Source organism: Syngnathus floridae, chromosome 7 (genome assembly GCF_059516105.1).
Source record: "Syngnathus floridae isolate MCC-2025c chromosome 7, RoL_Sflo_1.0, whole genome shotgun sequence".
In the NCBI taxonomy this organism is placed as follows: Eukaryota; Metazoa; Chordata; class Actinopteri; order Syngnathiformes; family Syngnathidae; genus Syngnathus; species Syngnathus floridae.
The window spans coordinates 16,137,419-16,156,953 of NC_142419.1; the positions used below are offsets into that span (position 1 = coordinate 16,137,419).

The window sequence follows — 19,535 nt, forward strand, 5'->3', positions numbered from 1 at the left end:
CGAAATGCATAGAATAGTAAATTGTTTTTTAATTCTTTTTTTTCTCTCTTTTTTTTTTTTTTCTGACCATGCCACCGAACACCGACGCGTACAGAGTTGTGCCTGAATCCACACCGAGAAAACACTTTCCACACGGGGTGTTAAAAAGCTGCAATGAGGAGGGACTTGACTGCACACATGGCAAGAAGAACAACCCTGATTGGACACCAGCTCGAGCTTCGACCTGGCCCTGAGGTAGACAGACATCGACATATCGAAACGATGCGAATCACAGCCTTCTAGGACACACTAAACAAAAAAAAAAGACATCTGCATTATCACAACATACAAAGATTTAAAAAAAAAAAAAATCATCTCAAACAAAAGTGCTCTATTTCTTTTGGTCCACTGACTAAACTGGTTATAGTGCATGTTCATGTATAGAATAGATACAGTGAATGTGTGTCATGGCATCAAGTTGCCACGATGTGCTGTACACCGTTTTCACCCTAGAAAAAAAAAAAAACCTCACAGTTAACTTTCACTCAATCGGCAACGCAATTTGAACATTTTTTTACATCGCCCTTGCTGGCAACTTGCGTCAGAGCGTCACAATCACAGTATGTTGCTTCCAGTTGCAATGTTTCGAGACGTAGATCTCTCGAATTTGGGAGCGAGAAACCCCCCCAAAAAAAAAAAAACACCAATAGCACAGACCCACATACTCAAGCATGTCAACGCTCCGCATAGAAAAAGGGAACTTTTTTCCCCCCATCGGAGACGTATAAAACACACACGTTAAAGATGTTTCTCAAATGTAAACAAGACAGCAAATTACCGTGATACAAAAATACAACAGGATAAGGCCTGCACAGGAACAACAACGCAGGACAGACGGCCTGTACATGACACATACACAACAACTCACACTAACTGCCACTTGTCTGGATTTTCTTTAAAAATAACACAAAAAAAACAACTTTGCTTTTCATGTTCTATTTTCATCAGTTTTGTGATTTATAAGACATCTAATTATAGACGGTGATTAAAAAAAAAAAAACACATCAAAGCCATGTTGAGGCTCTTTACATTTTTTTTTTTCCTTTTCTGACACAGTTTGACCATTGAAATTGTGACGGTAATTGTTAGGAAAAGAAACCCACAGACGGATTAACACTGTTTGCCTGCCAACAAACGGGGCAAAATGGCGGATGACCCCGCGCGGCGGTGGTGATAATCAGCACGTATTTGTTTACAAACAACAACAAAATAGCAATGACGCTGAATGACATTGAAGCCCGCTACCTCGGAACTCGCGACGCCGTCCGCCGCGAGAAAAGACCATTTATGAGCTCGCGTGTTGTGAGGCCAAAAACCGGTTCAAGTAAAACATGCACAAGAACGAAACAAATTAAAACAAAAACAACAGCAAGGTAAGTCAAATAGTCGGGGAAAATTTAACAGCGGAATCAAGGGAGCCACTCAAACAGGTCAAAAAGCCCAAAAAAAACTGAGTGACGGCCAAAAATGAAATTTTTAATCCGCTTCATTAAAAGTGACTTTTCAACAGTCAACCAGCGTACCTTTTTATATGACCAAAATATATTTTTTTAGGTATTTGAATGGCAGAGCAACTGTCAATCGTGCAGCTTCTCATTTAGGGTCAATGTAAACTATGATAGACCGATTATCTTTTTTTTTTTTTTTCTCTCCATAATCTCAAGGCCGATAAGAGAACAATTTTTGGTTAACTCTAGGGAATTTTTTTTACCTTTTCACTTAACATTTTAAAAGATTTATTCTCTGTATGTATAGACTTAAAAGAAAAAGAACATGTTTTTTTAAAATTAATTTTTGACACCAATTATTTCCCTTTTACTGCAAATTTAATGTCTATTTCAAATATCGGTGATCAGCCATCTTGACTATTAATAATCAGTATCGGCTTTGGAGAAAAAAAACATATCTGGTCTTTTACTAGTATACACTGGAGCATTTGAACAAAAATGATCAGTCACAGTGTTTTGCAGAGTAAAAAAATGAAAACCGTGGAACTGTGACTTGAAATCTTGACAAATATCCTCGCGAAGAAACGTATCCAAACTCCCATTTTTCTTAGATTGTTCTCGTGTAAACGTGTCCTCGGTTGCCACTTTTGCGTGGAATTCCTTGCGGTGTGGTTAAGGGAACGGAATACTCTCACAAAGACTCGATTGAACCAAGTGGACCAGTCGGCGCTGGTTGCTTTCTGCATCTTTTTTTCACAGTTTGAACACATTTTTGAGCTCGTGTTTTAAAGACCGCGTATGGTTCACCAAACGCTTTTATCGTTAAATGGCACAGACGATGTCGTAAAGTACGTTACCGTTTCAGCACGTTTACCTCTCGACTTTTGCATTTCTAAATTTGACCCGGCAAGAGTCGCCACTATGACTTCAGCCATATTTTTCAACCGCGGGTCCAAGACCTGCTCAGACATAACAGACGTACAGATAAGTCTTTTCTATCCTCCAGTCTGCCGGCACCTCCTCCGGTTTGTGGCCTTTCATGTGCTTCTGCATGGCGGCCAGGCTGGGGCAGAAGTCCTGGCAGATGGTGCACTGGTATGGAGACGCGCCGTTGTGCGTGCGTAGGTGCTTGATCATAGCCGAGTAGTCTCTGGATCGTTGGTGACACAGCTTACACTCAAATGGCTTCTCACCTGGGAAGACATTTTGGAATCGGATTAGTTGAGGGTGACAAAAGCATTTCTTAATATCTGCCTGATTTAATATTGAGGGACCGAAACATATTTTATTCATTATGTATTTAAGTTAATCGTCCGTCTGGAATTTTACGATGACAAATATCGGGATCAGCCCCAAAAAAATTTTCATTCACTGTTTGGCTTGCGTGTAGCTTGACCACTAGAGGGCTCTATAATACTAATACGTACAGTATATACAGGAAGAGGAAGGTCACAACTACTCAGTCAGCTGCAGTATTATTCGCTCTTTGCAGGGGATAAAGAATAGTCCCATTTTTAATTTTTGGAATTGTTGGATTGCCGTTGTACAAAAATGTCAGAAATTTGACGATATTTATCGAGTGAACTATCTTTAAGACAGTGTTGTGTTAACATCCGTAACGTAAGCGTTCACGGCCATCTCGCTCTTGGCTCTCACCTGTGTGCACGCGGTAGTGCGTCTCCAGCTGGTGTTTGAGGCTGAAGCGCTTCCCGCAGCTGTTGCATTCGTAAGGCTTCTCTCCCGTGTGGATGCGTTTGTGACCCCTCAGGGTGCCGTCGTCTCGGAAGCAGCTCCCGCAGAACTCGCACTCGAACGGATGATCGCCTGAAAAGCCCCCACGAAAAATTCATCTCGTGTCAACGCAACGGCCTCGGCCGCTTCCGAATAGCCCGAACGAGCACGTGTGCCGCCACAATGTTGTGACGGGAGGAGACTCCTCTCGGCGGCGGGCTAATGGCTGATAAAAGCCCTCCGGATGTGCGACGCTCTCGCCTCTATACTGTAGTTAATCCATTTCTCTCCTCGGCTGATGCCTTGACTCATCTCCAATGACCTATGTGCCTCATTATCTCAGTGACCACAGCAACAACCAAGGCCCAGGATACATGGCTCTCCTCATTACAGGCCAATTCTACCCCCAATATATTCCCCCCCCCCCCCCTCTCCGCCCACCCACCTACCCCACGCTGACATTTACAAAATGTTAGTTCCAAGCAGAATGGCGGCACACAAACAAGATCCGCTGTCACGGCCCAAAAAAATCCCCTCACTTCTGTCTCTTCACATCAATTATGTATTTCTCCCGTCTAGACATCAAGCCGTCCTGACAGCTGAGAGAGTGTTATTTAAGGTAAGAGAAGAAAGGGGGACATCTCCTCGGCAGATATCGCTCCGTTTCTCGCGGCGTTAAAACTCACCCTGGCGAGAACGCGCAAGACAAGTCATTTCCATTTGCTTTTCCCTTCAATATTTATTTGGGTTCCCTCTATCGCCTCGCGTGAACCACACCGGAACTGACAGCCGTGAATTTGCACAAGCCCCCGACGGCTGTCTAAGAACCCAAAAATATAAACACGATGAAATTGCCCAAAATAAGCACCGGCCAGAACGGCACAGTGCTGTCACAGTAGAGGTGAGTCATCTGATGCAGAAGCGGGCCAGGAGATGATGCGTGCTAATCAATTAACGGAAGAAATTGAGGCACATAGGAAGAATAAGTGCAGGCGCTGCCGATTCACCCGCAGTCCCGACTCGACGGCTGCAAACTCTGCCATTTTGACAGAGAAGCCTTTACACTTAACGGGACTTCAATGTCAGCTGTAACATTTGAAGTTCAAACCCTTGTTGGCCTTTTTGTTGCTTTGCGAACCCGCCATTGAAGGGTAGTCCATGGAGGAAATGCTTAATGATAACGATCTTTTTTTTATTTTAAATTTGAACCACACAAAACTCCCCTAGTATAGGCGTAGTAGAAAACATGATTACTAGCATGAAAATAACCAGAACGGCATATCAAGGCATCTTAAAGTGTGAATAGTTTGTCCTCGATTTTAGTATTATCATATACAGGGGCGTAGCGAGAACATTTTCCGTGGGGTGGCCAGGGTGACCGTGCATCATTTTCTATAATAGGGTTTCATGAAATAAAATGGCACACCGACAACTTTGCCTATCATTTAGAATAATTGATATTAATGAATATTAATTTAGTATTTTGAAAATATTGAAAAAATACCAAAGAAAGCGGCAAGTGAGTGACAAGGGGTGGCCATGACCACCCTAAGCCACCCTGTAGCTTCGCCCCTGCTCATATTAGTTTATTGTGTCTTTGTTGACTGAAATGCTAAATGTCCAAAACGGCGCGGGTGGTTCTTACCCGAGTGCGAGCGCAAGTGTCTTTTGAGGGTGGTGTGGCTAGGGAAGGGTCGCTCGCAGTGGCTGCAGATGTAGCTGTGCATGCCTGCGTGGACCTCCATGTGCTGCTGCAGGGCCTTCTGGGTCTGGAAGCGCTTTGCGCACAGCAGACAGAACACCGCCATGTCAGTCCCTGGAGAAAGCACAAAAGGAGAGACGGAGGCGCGCGGTTATTTCAGTACGGCGCGCAGACTCGGGGCCTTAAGTGGGGAAACTGGGTCACTTCAACTTTGTGCGAGTCCTCGGAGGGAAAAGCTTCTTTCAAAGAGCAAGTGTCTCTACCTAAACCAACTCCCCTAAAAGCCTGCCGGCGCTTTCAGCTGTGAGCCTTTTTTTTTTTTCTTTTTCATACGTTCTATTTTCAAGCATGAAAGTCATTGTTTTCCTGAAGAATTTCCCAGCCGACGTAGCGCATGCCAATCACACAATCAATGGCTCCTTCCTGCTATGTTAGATGTGTAATTATTCTCTTCATTCCCCATCAAGAGTCAGCCGCAGCCTGTGAAGTCCTCTGTGCTGAAAGAGCCGCTGATAGTGGCTCCACCCTAAATGATGCCTACACCGTGCGCCCTGCGCAGAATGTCAAGTAGTGATATCAAGCCATTAAAGGCAGGACTGCAGGAAAAAAAAAAAAACACAATCCAGTTTAATCCTGTGTGTGACCTGGCATCTCTTTGGGGCTGCTTTCCTGTTGCGCCGAGTGTGGCGAGGAATACAGATTGGAAACCCGCCGGCGGGGCTGGTTTCGGTCAAAACGAGACGTGCATCCCTCGGCCGTCGTCACGCAGAGCGCCGTTTGATCGACGGGCTCTGGACGCCGTTTTCTCAATCCGCCCGGGCAAAATCATACGCTCGCAAACGTCGAGGAGACGGCTAATCTACGGCTTTATAGACGAAACCGCGCCTCTCGAGACAGTCGGGGCATTCATACGAGATTATGAGGCTCCTTATTTGTCTCGTCTGCTCAGGTTTCAGATCCTCCGCCGATGCTCGACGGAGCCCATCGCTCCTGACTGAGATTCAATCAGACATCTCCAGCGGAGGATCATTAGTAAACACGGGACTGTGCCAGCACTTCATTGGAATTCAAGTGGGGTTGCTGTGTCACATTTAAAATGCAGTCTGATGAGGTCCACTAAATCAAATCATTTGTTACTGTTATTGAAGTGCCTTGAGGCAACTGGCAATTAAATTGGAATTAACGCAGGGGAAAGGGATGCAGGGCGCTCATACTAAAGAGGGAAGAGTGTCAGACGCCCGCTTTTGGGTTCAATCAAGTTAACGGACGAAAGAGAAAGAAACAAATCAAGCCGGGGGAGGGAAAAAAAAAAATTCCCCGTGCATTGTTTTTCCCCGATCTTGTCGTTTTCAGGACCGGGCGCAAATAGACACGTCGTCGTGAAGAAGACGGATGACTTATCGCGGGTGCACTTTTTCTGGCTTCGAAACGCCACGTTAAAACAAACTAATAGGGGAGAGCCAATCATCCGTAATCATTAACAGCCAGAGGACAGGATGAAAGACATTCCCTGGTCTTAACAATCCTACAGGGAGGCCATCCGCCGGATTGAGCCGCACCTGTTAGAGGCTTTGGGGCTGCCGGCTGCACAAAGAGCACACAATGAGGTTCAGGCCCTCATTGACCGAGCCCATTAGTCATAGGCTCCGCCTACCCCCTCCCCCCCACCCTCACCCACTGTCTTTATGCCCTCGCCTAATGACCGGAGACCTTTTCTCACTCGCGTATCACAATATTTGAGTTGAAAGACAACAGACTCAATGCCCCCTTTGTAACCTCCCTGGCTTTTATATTTTGCCGACCGTACAGAAAATCCTTTAAGTTTCGCCGTTTAATCGGATTCCGAGGTTCCGCGCAAAGCTCGGACCCATCTGCATTGCTTTCGTTTGAAGGTTTGATCGGTTGAGATCCCCATTCTTGATATTTGCTTTATCCAGCAGGGGGCGTGCTCTCTGTTTCAATGTGTTCCAGACTGGTCGGCCTGGTTCTCATATTTAAATACTTCAAAGCCACTTTAATTATCATCCCACCACATGCTTAACTCAAGACACTTTTTTATGGTGCCATCTGCGTGGCAAAATAAAATCCTGCCATAAGGATGCCGCTCTTAAATTCCGGTGACGATTTGTTCTACGCGGAGAATAAAAATAACGTTAACGACTAAAGTCGACTTTCCCAGGCAGGCATATGCGTTCGTGGTTGCATTTTGTCGTTCTGTTAAATGATGAATTTGAGTTATTCCAGTGGCCAATATGAGCGGAGGATCTTGTTTCTGCACAGAATAATAAAGTTGGTTGCCCCCCCTCCCCTGCGCTCTCACCCTTAACCAGACAATGGTCTTGGGATTTAGCTTTTGAGGCACAGCATGACCCCTTGACCCTCAGCTCTCAATAGGGTCAATAGCACATAACCCGCGGTATCCCTTTAAGGCCGACTGACTGACCATTGTGTCTTGAGGAATGGTAGGAATGATTTACTCGCACGGGGGAGGAAAGTTACACTGCGCAAGCGGGTTAATAATTCAGCAACGGCCGAGGCCGCGACGCTATTTCGGCACATCCGAGGTGCACCTCGCTTGACTAAACAGAGGCCATCTTGGCGCATCGGTAGTCGTCGGCTCGGGCTCGAAAAAAGACAAAACCATGTGTCCGGGCAACCAGATAGGCTCCGTGTTGGGCTGAAGTGTCGCAGCTAATCCCTTCATTCACAAATAAGCGCGGCCTGTCTCTTTTCACACCGCAAACAAAAGTTTTCCCAACCCGAGGGCCTGCGAGTGGACCCCACTGCAAATTGAACAAGAGATTGTATTCATATATTTCTTTGTCTGGCTTTCATCCTTGAAGTCATGAGGTTTGATTTTTTGTTTTGTTTTTAAATATACGAAAGAATTGTTCACGCTTTAGATCAACTGCTGGAGGATGATCACTTCCCAAAATTCTTGAATCTTTAGTTTTTTTTATGCCACCACAGCTGGATGGCGCGATGACAACGAGGAAAATGATAATCGTTGAACAGCTAATTTGATTTAATACAGAGACATAAATTATTGATTGTTTCTCTGACAAATCCTAATCCGCTAATTAATTAAAAAAATATTTTTAGGTCACTTAACATTCTAAATTGCTTATAGCTGTGAGTGGGAATTAGGGGTTGAACAAATAAAGATTATTTTTTTATAATGCGGCTGAATTAATATGTTTTCAGCAAATGTCTGCCAACATTTGTTTTTTTGCGCCACAGGCCAGTTTCACATAAAAGCTATCAGATTCGAATCTAAAAATAGTTATTGAATTGCGCTCAACTCATCTCAACACCTCCCAATCCACTTTCAGAGGGGAATTGAACTCAACGATTTACTAAAATGACATCATGCGCGCCAGTTCGTGTCGTCACATAGCAGCGAGCGGCTCCGCCCCCGGGCTGTATTCAGCGCCTCTCGGCTCAGTTGAGGCTACGCACCTCGTGTGACCCGCCGCGCGTCGGAGCCGCTCTACTGTATGTGCTCATGCACACAGCCGAGGAGGTTCACACGCACACAACCTTAAACAACCTCGGGCGGGCTCTCATCAGTCGACTGCTAATCTACCCGACGTACGAACAACCGACTCAATAATTCACGCAAGGAGAGCTTTCGCCGCTCCCGTAAGAACCTTTCGGCGGAGCGGTTCACTCAGGTCACCGCTTTCCTACCGCCGCCACGGTCCCTGGAATGTTTACGCTACGTTCTCCAGCTAAATAATTTGCACGTCATAGAAATAGAAATCGGCCGTTAGGCACGTTGCGTATCATCGCAGAGCAAATACGTTTCAGGTCGACGGGGGCTGGAGTCTCCTCGACAGCGTGTATGAATCACAAGTAGTTATTGAAGGGAACCTGTAGCGCCGTGACGGACGCACCGGGGCGAGGTAAAAGGTCTTCCGAATATTATATTGAATTGGATTTTAGTGCTGGTTAATTAGAAGGACTACGGCGGAAGTCACAGAGCAGCTGCTGCGAGTCCACAAAGGCGGCATTCGCGTCCCAAGCCTTGAAGGCAAGGTGACAACATGGCCGACCGGCCAGCTCTCAAGCATGGCTTTCATTTCGACACGCATGTTACGGACTCCGAAAAAAAAATCAAGAGTCCCAGAGCCCTTTTTTTTTTTTTTTTGTTTTCCGCCAGCTCCGACAAAACAAACGCCTTTGTTGTGCGAGCGATTCGGAGACGGATCCATTCTTTTATTTTAGGCTCTGACAAGTAGGTCAGGAGACTATGACAGCGCTGTGTTGAGGAGTAAACAGCAGCACATGATGTTGTTTTCCTCCGGCTCTGTGCTGGCACCCGGCGCACCGGCACCAATAGCAAGTCCTCATGTAGCCCGTGTTGCTTTCCCACAGTACACCCCCCCCCCCCTCCCCCCTCGCTCAACCCTCGGCCATTCACCTCTGACATATCAAAACGCCAAACAGACCCCCCCTCCCACTCCCCAAGTTGTATTATTCCCAATGAGGCGGTAGACAGCAGCTGACAAAACGTTAACCTACCGAGACCAAACTCATTTAAAAGGACACCGGGGATTTCATGTCGTTGATGTTGACTCAACGCAACCCCCCTCCTTACCCTTAGTACACAACCTGAACACCGCTGATTAGATTACCTGTAGTTTGAAGAAAACCCCCAAAAAAACAAAATGGACTCGTGCGTCACGAGTCTCACCGAGGTGAGATGGTGACAAAGTGAGAGAGTAATGCCCTGCTGTACTCTGCTCTTGATACGGCGCCAGGCTTGAAACTGAGCTCTTGATGTTTACAAGTCGAAGGGTGACGAGGGTAGAAACTCGTGGGCATGATCGGTGGCCCTGGTTGGCATGAAGTATTCATAGTGTATGTGCCACCTGGAGTTACGGTTACATGCCAACACTTCTAAAAGAGTGATCGCCTTTCTCAGACAGTGGCAAGAAAATGTGTGTTCGGACAAAAGTAGAGACAGTACGCTTGGTTTGAATGCGGTAACCAATATCGTCTGTTTGTACTGTAAGACATTTAGTGTTTGTGTTTGTTTTAATGTTCTACACAGCAAATGATTTTTGTGTTTGCACGTAGTACCCGTTTATCAATTCGAAACTTATCTCCGCGCAATGGGACAAAATAAATATAAATCAACGTAACCCTTTTATTGATTTTTTCCTCTTCGAAACTGTAATAAAGTTCATGGGACATTCTGACCCGGGGCATGTTCTTACTGTGTCCGTAAATGTCAGAAACAGATTAAATCTCAATAACAGACCAAAAAAAAACTGCCAGTGTGGTTATAGGTCTTATCTAATCGTGTTACGCGGCTTCACAATCACAATCGAGTTGAGACGGAATCGGCAACTACTCTTCCGGCCGCACAAAAGCAACAATTAATTTCAAATTAAATTTAAAATCAATCCCTAATTTCAAGCATTGTACCCAGTTCTGACTGCTGTTGATGCTAGCGCTAACACAAGCTAAATCTTTCAAAGTAGATGATCCAGGAGTCTATTTTGGATCTCATAGCAAGCCAGCGGACCACCGAAATGATTGAAGCTTTTATTTCTAGGCTGCCGTTACGACACGCTGTTGCGGAAACAAACAACGTTCAGCTGCCTCTGCATACTTCACATGATGTTTTGACGGGTATCAGGTTAGCTTGCGCGCTAATAGTGAGTCGTGTCACACGGATTGACTAGCTCCTTGTCTCGGCGGGTTGGAAAAATACACAGAATGGCAAACAAGACGGCGGAAAGACATTCTATTGTATTGTTGAGTTGATTTCCCTCAGACTTTTTGTTTTGGGCTTTAGATGATGTTGCTTCAGTGTGACTTTTAATTATGGTGGAGGAAGTCTTTTTGGGGAAACAATTGAGTCGTTCCTCAAATCAGAAAGATCCTTAGCTTTAGGCTGTAGCGAAACCAGAGTAGCATTTATGTCAGCCTGATTCGAGCAAGCGCTAAGTTCAGTTGAGGTCATCACGCTACAGTAAACCTGGTTTTTTTTTCCCCCCCGTGGGGTGTGTAGGTACAATTACATCTTCCTAGCGTTGCATCAGAGCAGATTTTGTTAACATGGAAGTGACCAATCACAATTGACAGCGCCGGTGTGTTTAGGGCACAATTATATTTCGCGGTCCATCATTTGACATCATGGTTTAATTGCTCGGCCTCCTCTGAGCAATTTCAGAATTTTGATTTGAAGATAAAAATGGTAGTCGGGCTTCGTACTATAACGCCAAGTGTTATTTCACGAAGCTGTGGTTTGTGTGCAAGTAGCACGCGGCGGATCTAGATACCGAGAGATATTAGAGGCCGACATGTGAGAGGGCCTCCCGCCTCCTTCCCGATAAATTATGGAGCATCATGACAGGAACAGTTGAAACCGTTCAGCATGACGAGCAAAATTCAGTCGCAAAGTCATGGGAGTAACTCGAGCGCGTGTCTTGAGGGTGTGTGTCTGTCTGTGTGTGTGTGACGAACCTGTGTGTGTTAGCCGGTGGGCATCCAGAGCCTCCTCTGAGGAGAAGGTAGCTCCGCACTGATCGCACACCAGAGCCTCAGCGGGAGCTGTGGGAACATTTTGAAAAAAAAAAAAAATAAATACAGCGACGTGAACAACACACAAAGCATGTGTGTGATTTAGCACAGTGAGTCACATCTTCATCTGGCATTCGGAAGGATAAAGAAAAGTCAAGTGGCTTTTTTTTTTTTTTCTCCCTCCGTACACTTTTCAGAAAAGCACGAATTGGACAAACAAAAGCGGCAGACGGGGTGCAGCGGGCCTTCTCGCCGACAGAACGAGGCAAGGCTTGTATTTACTGTGCCCCTGTTATCAGCTTCTGAACAGAGAGCAGACTGTCTGCGTGAGAGTCCACAGAAAGACTGGGTGTTCTCTCTACAGCAGACGCTTACCGCCTGCGGCACGGCCCTTTTATCGGGTGGAAAAACCAACGGTAGAGGGAAAAAAAAACAAAAAAAAAACACTTGAGCGTCAACACCCCAAATCCCATCACATGGACCGTGACTACACTCGCCAGTTCACCTATACAAGACCCCTCGTCTCGTCTGTCGCGATGACAGACGAGGGTGCGTGGGCCTTGCCGGAAACGTTTCAGCGCTCAAATCGCGTCGACAGGCGCGGGCACGGCGACCGAACCGTCAACTTATATAAATTCAAGCGGGGGAGATTTCGTGTAGCTTCCGCAAATCCCGTGAGACTTGAGGAAAAGCATCTCATTATTTTTTAACAGTTAAGTGCCGTAATGAAGAAGGCCTAAGTGGTCATCAAAAATGAGCAAGTGTTTTTCTCCATAAAATTTATACACTTGGATTGTACCGTAACGTTGTGCAGCTCGAACGTGAAGACTGTACTTCAGTAAAGGAAATTTTAAAAACCGTCAATAAGTTTCATTAAAAAGACGAAACATCATGTTAAAGACCTCAGAGCATTCATAAAACATACATATACTTATAAAAACGTCTTTTAATGGTCATTTGAGAGGAATGATGTAAGTATCTGTTTAGTATCGGCAGCCTTTGCGATGCTCGATACTTTGAAATCACGACAGCCCAATACTGATTTCCGCCCATCTTGCATGAAAAGTAAACTGGATTTTGAGAACATTTTCATGAGCTTTGTTCCACTTTGTAATTTGCTTAACTGTATTTACACTTGACTTGAATTTTATTTGCGCAAAAAGAGAGTGAATGAGAGCACAGGCAATTTTAAAAACGTTAAAAGTGGTAATCCTTTCGTGGCACAAGTTTAACTCTTGCTGTATTTATAAATGAGAACCACTTTGAAGTCAGGGAACCCATTGTGTTCCACTTTGGAGGTTCTGCTGTATGCCCCCCCCCACCCTCCCTTACACACACACACAGCTGTTTGGATGTGGGTTGGCTCTCACTGAGATGTAAATCGGTTGCAGATCCATACTGGCCCTGGGCTCATTCACTGATCTATTTTCTGCTCAGCTGGCTTTAAATGAAGTTAAAATGACTCATTAAAACACCCACAAGCTTTGGGAACTCGGAACGCAGCAGCCCTAAATGTGCTCCTCTTTCAACTCTGCACACACACACGTACACACAAATGGTGCCACCCTCGCCGAAACAAAACATCGAAAAAAAGCACCAATCTGTTCATCTCTCATAGTTTACATTGAGCAAAGGGTGTTGCACACGAGCAGTAGATCCTAATGTCGTGTGACGCCGTCCAGCGCGCCGTGTTGTCTTGCGTTGTGTTGCACCGTGTGCGATTCAGATGATAAAGGGGAAAAAGCGGAAGGGAGGGGGGGGGGGGGGGGACATAGTGCATTGTCTTGTGCAGTCAAAGGCACGGAGTGTGCTCTCATCCATAAACCATCAAACCGTCTCCAGACGCGGCTGCAATCGTCCTCCATCAAAACACTTTGTCTGGCATACCAAAATAAGAGCCGGCGTCGAGCTGCATACCAAATCAGCCCATTAGAGCGGCGGAGCGCTCGCTCCTTAGCAACCGGCGCGATCTGAGGCTGCTCTACCCAAATACGCGGCGACACAGAAATGAGATCTGCATCCTTTTTGTTTGGTTTTCATGTCGCGTTACGTGGGGGGGGGGGGGTCGGGAATCTCTCAGGTTAAAGGTGCTGCGCACAAAGCGTGTCATGTGTGCGTTTGGTGGATTTGACAACAAAAAGGGACGAGTCAGGCAAAGTTGAAAGAGCCCTCTTTCAGTTGTCAGCAGGATGTCAACATGCGCCCAAACACAGCTGAGCTTTGTATTTTAGATGCATTTTTAGGCCCTGATTATATGCTACCCCCTCCTCCTCCTCCTCCTCCTCCCACCCTTCATCCCCAATCCCTCCCTTCTGCTCCTCGCTCTCTATTTTGGATAAAGTAGCTGGGAGAGCAGTCAGGTCTGATTAAGTCTGCGTTTGGGTACAGTGTGTTCCTGGACACACATCTGCGAGCGAGCCATCACACGCTTCGGAACACTGGCAGAACACCCAGGCCTGCCGGCAGCGAGCTGATGATGTCATCACTCCGAAAAAAAAAAAAGGGGGGGCAGAGCTGGCAAGAGGCCCTAACTCTGGTTGGGAGGGGAGGGGGCGCTCGGTTGAGAGGTAAAGGCGGGAGGAACAGGTGGAGCTGAAAAGGCCGAGTCGGATTATAATCGGATTTGTCATGATTGTTACTTTGTTGACTCTTGTTTTAGTCTGAACTTTGTTTTTAGAATGGGTTGGATTGTTTTTCGTTAGTTTCTAAAAATTCTTTGTTTTAGTTGATTTTGAAAAATAGATGCTAATTTTATTGGCCTGTCTACGGTGGTTTGCATTTCGTGTTAGCATTAAGCTAGCGAAATGCTTAAAACCAATGTTTGTGTCGGCGACACAAAGCAAACAATAAATACATCGATTGAGGGACAAACATTTTCTGTACCTGTGTGACACAACATGTGCATGCGTAGCCGCATGCTGTCCTGGAATTGTTTGCCGCAGAATTCGCAGCCGTGACCCTTCTCGTCATCATGGAGCCTCCTGCGGGAGAGAAAAAAATAGTCAAGACATACAAAAGCGACGCATTAGCACAAGTGTTTTGTTTAGCCCCCCCCCCATCCTCTCCCCATATGCCATTGTGCTTCCCAACAAGAAGCGCCATATCTTCTTTTTTTTAAAATTCCGGCTAGAGACGGGGCCCGTCTGAATGCAGCATCATTAGTGTGAGAGGCCCTTCGGAGTTTGTGAATCACAAAACGCGTGAATGCAGCGAGAACACAGACAATGGGATATCTGGCTAATTTCAGAGTGCAGACGTACGCGTGCCTTTACCCGCCAGCTCTGCAAGACACGGGCCACGCACACACAAATATATACACGCACACATTTCTTTATGCAGCTCCGATGAAAAGGGGAGAAAAAAAAAAAAAACAAGCGGCTGTAGCCCTGCCGCCAGCAAAAGCCATCATATCATATCACACACATCTGAGTATGTGAGGCATCTGTACTCTCATCCTCACATCACCCCGGCTTCTAAAGGAGGCCATTGTAAAACTGTGGGCAAAAATACACCAAACCAAAAAAAAACAACACATTTTTAGAACCGATTAATTTTACTACTGGGAAAACTCTGCTCTACAGTCCAAGGATTAAATGATGCGCTATGGTATCAAAAAGCTGTTATTTGAAATCCCCAGCAGTTAAAGGCAAGGACAATGAGGTCTCTGTTAATGATTATTGTTTGTTTTTTTTGTTGGGTTTTTTGTCTACAAATTTCCCCTTTTCCCCCCACACACTCACTGTTTTAATACCCAAAATTAATTTGAATTAAGATGAAAGTGTCAAAATGTCAAATTTATTCAACGCCAAACTTTTTCTGCTTGATTAGAAGTTTCCTTCCCACTAAACCTACAGTCTATTGTTTTGGGCACCTTTAAAAATATTCAGAAATTATATAAATCTTATAAAAAAAAATGCAAAAATATATAAATGATATTTAAAAATGTTAAAATATTAAATATATTTTTTAATATTCTAAAATTATATAAATCGTATAAAAATTCAAAAATATATAAATTTTATAAAAATTCAAACATCATATAAAAACTGCAAAAATATAATATGCAGAATACACAAGTGGGGGGGAAAAAAGTCTCCAATACCCTAATAGAGTTGTAGCAATAATTCAAATTGAAAATGGCACAGCAAATAATCTTAAAATGTTATCATGCTTAATTGGTAAACTGTTTCGTCCCCGTGTATAATCCGTCATCCCACAAAGAGCAACCCGCTAAGAGAATTCTAAATTGTGTAGTTCGCCATCTGAAAGCGCTCCCGGAGAAATTCTGTCAGCATAGCACTCCCAAATGTCAATCGGCGAACCAGGTGCATGCTCAGTGACCTGGTTACGGACCTAGCGCAACTTCACCGTCCTCCAGCAGAACCGCCGCGGCATCTCAGCTCGACGGCCTGCAGACATGCGCTCGTCCGTGTCCGTGAGTAAGACGGCACACCACTAAACATCCTACGGGATGCCGGAGTGGCATGAGACTCAAATGTCAGCGGCCGAGGAACTTGCAGATTGGCCCGTCCGCAAAGATATGGGAGCTGACAAGCTTGTCAATACAGCAGCGATCAAAATAGGGCCACACTTGAAGGCGTCCGTCATTACGACTGTCAAACACATCTGGGAATTGAAGTGCTGCGGAGTTTTTTAGCGTCGTTGAAATCACGATATTAGTACAATTTGCTCGTCTTTGGTCTTGGCTGAATTGTTTGTGCTAATGTAGCGCGTGTTGGTGTTACCTGTGCTGCTCCATGGCCTGCCGGCTGTGTAACTGCAGCCCGCATTCGCCGCAACACTGTGGCCCAAGAACGGACCCCTCGTGCCTCATTCCCGCGGCAAATTGGCCCAGCCTGCTCAGGAGCTCCCGGTGTAGAAGGCCCTGGTGCAACAGGCCGCCGTAGGCCCGCGGGTCCAGCGGCATGCCCAGGGATGGGGCCAGAGACACGGACACCTGGGTCATGGCCTCCCCGGCGTGGTCTGGGGCCATGGCGTAAATGGATGCCAGGTGCTTCTCGGCTAACCCGGGGAAACAGTCCAGAGAGCTTCCCACCACGCCCTCCTCGGGACTGGCGTGCAGTTCTCGGGTACTGGTGATCACACTGCTTCTGAGCGGTGTCCCCGGGCCATCGTCTCGGCTCGGATCCGACGCGCAGCTTTCGGACGAGCGGCCCTCGCAGCAGTCGGCTTCGTCCACCTGCATGTTCTCCGATTTGATACCCTCGATGGGTTCCAGGGTCGGAGCCTCTGCGCTGCTCTGCTGCAGCTGCTGGGAAATGTTCATGTCCAGCTTGGGACTTAGTTCTGGCGGGGCATTTGGGTCTGACCCCGGTGGGCTCCTTTCTGTCATGTGGTACAAGGTCAGTTGGTGCAGAGCAGTAGTACGCGGTGCTCCGTCTGGGATGGAATGCTTCTTGGACATGAGATGCCGCCAGTGTCTGGCCCGACCGTGGTCGCCGTGGTCGCCGCCGACGTGGTTCCGCACCAGCGTGTCCTCGCTTTCCTCGGCCTGGATGGTCTCCAGCACCTTCAGGCACTGCTCCTCTAGAAACTCGATCTCTAGGATCTCTGCGGCGTACAGCAGGTCGTCCAGGTCCTCGGCCGTGGCCTGCAGCGAGGCCGTGTATGCGTACTCGAGGATCTGCTGGAAGGTCTTGGGCGACAGAAAGTCCAGAGCGTAGCGCAGGCTGCTGCGGTGGAACAGTATTTCGAACATCTTGCTGGTGCAGGCCAACACGGTGCGGTGCGCCGGGAACTCGTGGCCGTCAACCGTGATGATGACGTCGCACAGGGTGCCCGCCAGGCGCATCTGGTTGGCCCGCTGCAGCAACGTGTCGGGGTGAGCCGGGTTGTGAAGCTGGAGCACGCCCATGTTTTGTCAGAACCCGCTCGGACTTTGGCTGCGGCCTCGCATCAGGCGTTAGCCCTTCTTCAGCTGGGGGTCTGTAATCTTTGAGTGGACAAGAGAGTGGCATTAGTATCGGTAGAGAAGTGTATAGACATACCCATTAAGTTCAAACATCGCTGTGTTTGTTGACTCTTCTTATCGTAGATTGTGTACTCGGCGACCAGCGCAGTAACTCAAAACAAAAAGTATCTTTGCTGATAGTCGTGGGTTTTATGCCAGTTGTCTGTCGCAGTACCAAGACTGACCTTAAGAGGCAGGCAAGGGAATCCGGACGGAATGACGATACAGAGAAGAAAAAGTAGTTGATAATTGAAGAAGCTAAGCTAACTGTTAGCTCACCTGGTGACTGTACTACAGTTGGCAACGGTACACAATCAATCAACCGGTTGTTCCGCAATTTCTGGAGGTGTCACTTTTAATTAGCTTAGGCTAATTAGTCAGTCGTCTCTTCCAGAGACATGATAATCAGGCCTCAGATGACTTTGATCCCAAGCAAGGAAAAATAGTCAAATTCCACCTTATTCTAAGATAGTGTCGCTCTAGATTTACATATCCTGTCATGTTTTATTTGTTGATCCATTTGTGCTTGAAATTCCCTCACTGATAATTCTATTGAGATCCTTGGCTCGGCCACGGCTCTATTGATTGTCGGTTTGATGATTGTCTCTCAGGATAGAGACAGTCGACTGATTTATGATGCGAAGGCAGTCTCAGATCAGTCAGAAAATTTCACTTGAGTTTTGTCTTTTCTTTTTTGGGGGAGATTGTTGTTAAGTCTCAAAGAGCAGACAACAGGTCGATGAGAGGCGCGCGCGCACGGCAACAGTTTGCTTGTTGCCGGGTTGATTAGTCTGCAAGCGAGATCGTCGCTGTAATAACGTCTGCATACTGAGAGAGGTGACGCTGGTCATTTATCAAGCTTCGCACGCACGCACGCGGGCGCGCGCGCCCCGGCGCGCACTCAGACGCCCCTCAACAGGTAGACAAAAGCTGATTAGTCCATTAAGGCAGCGCACGTTCGTAATTAGAGGCACCCCAGACAATTAAGCCGCCCGATCAATAAGTTATCAAACTATTAAGATGGATGAACGCGTGAAAACGGTGTGCCGCTCTGCATGGACAATGCGCGCGTGTGTATTTGTGTGTGTGTGAGGTGCACGACGCGAAAATAAAAGATGCTTTTTATTTATTGATCGTGTCACCTTCCGATGGATGTCCGCAACCTTCGGAGCGCATCAGGTGCACACTAGCAAATCACAGCAAGCGGCTCATAAAAAAAAAAGAAGGAAATAACTCCGTTTGCAGTTGTTTCCAGCAAATATAAGCTTCAGGGAAACTTGAAGCCCATCGGTGGGGGCTTAAAGCCCTCCCAAAACCAAAGCAGGTCATTTTATTTAAAATGCTATATCTGTAGTAAATAGTCAAATAATAGTTATAAAGTGCTCGTCCTACCCCGCTTGTCGTGTCCGCCCGTGCTGCTGTCCGCTGATTATCCAGGCAGCATCATGCTGCCACATTTCACAGTGCCCGCTCCAAAAACTCGCTCCCGCTTCCAAGTACCCGAGTCAAGTCGCGGAATTCACATTGGCGCTTCCGGTCTGAGCTTTCAAAATAAAAGCGATCACTATGCTTGGAGCGTGGTAATTTGCCATATCTATTGCGCTGATGCTTAATTTACCACAAAATGTGATATTGGTATGTGGGCTCTCTCTAGTGGTCTTAAAATTTTTCTAAGAAAATAGTTCAGTCAGTGTGAACATTTAATTTCCGGTTTGGTCGTGGCTAACTGCTGCTAACTTGCTAAATCGTCTTTCCAGACTCACAGTGTGTGTCCGATTTTGTCACTCTCGAAACAAGCACGAACTAGTAATTTAATTTGTTTATAATTGCATTCAATATACTGATGTTTATTTGCACTGTTTGAGAGGGGACAGAATGACAGCCCGTCTAGGGCCAGTTTTGGAGAAACATTCACGCTTGGCTGAGGGAGTTTTATTATGTATATCAGACTCTGGGGCTATTTACTTTTTTTTTTTTTAAACGAACAAACATTATGCAACAAGTGTTTACCATTAGAAGTACATCACGGAATTTCCCGGCCAGTACAACCTGTTTGCACTGTGCGCGTGCTTGTGAGTCAGTAGTCCGTCCATCCATGACCCAGCAAAAC

At 46.3% G+C, this 19,535-nt stretch overlaps 2 protein-coding genes across 4 annotated transcripts in view; one reads left to right on the forward strand and one right to left on the reverse strand.

The window, feature by feature from the left end:
* cadm1b (cell adhesion molecule 1b) overlaps positions 1–19,535 on the forward strand; it is a 172,969-nt gene that overhangs the window by 9,287 nt on the left and 144,147 nt on the right. For all 3 annotated transcript variants that reach the window (XM_088381252.1, XM_088381250.1, XM_088381251.1), the window contains exon 4: positions 95–234. The gene's annotated coding sequence lies outside the window, so the exon portion shown is untranslated. The remainder of the gene's footprint in view (positions 1–94; positions 235–19,535) is intronic.
* On the reverse strand, positions 6–18,942 carry zbtb16b (zinc finger and BTB domain containing 16b). Its single transcript, XM_088381243.1, has 7 exons — positions 18,818–18,942; positions 16,200–17,407; positions 14,338–14,435; positions 11,398–11,484; positions 4,864–5,034; positions 3,144–3,311; positions 6–2,680 (listed from the first exon to the last, which is right to left on the reverse strand). The coding sequence occupies exons 2-7, from the start codon at positions 17,327–17,329 to the stop codon at positions 2,451–2,453; spliced, it is 1,884 nt and encodes a 627-aa protein (XP_088237369.1). The 5' UTR covers positions 17,330–17,407; positions 18,818–18,942; the 3' UTR covers positions 6–2,450.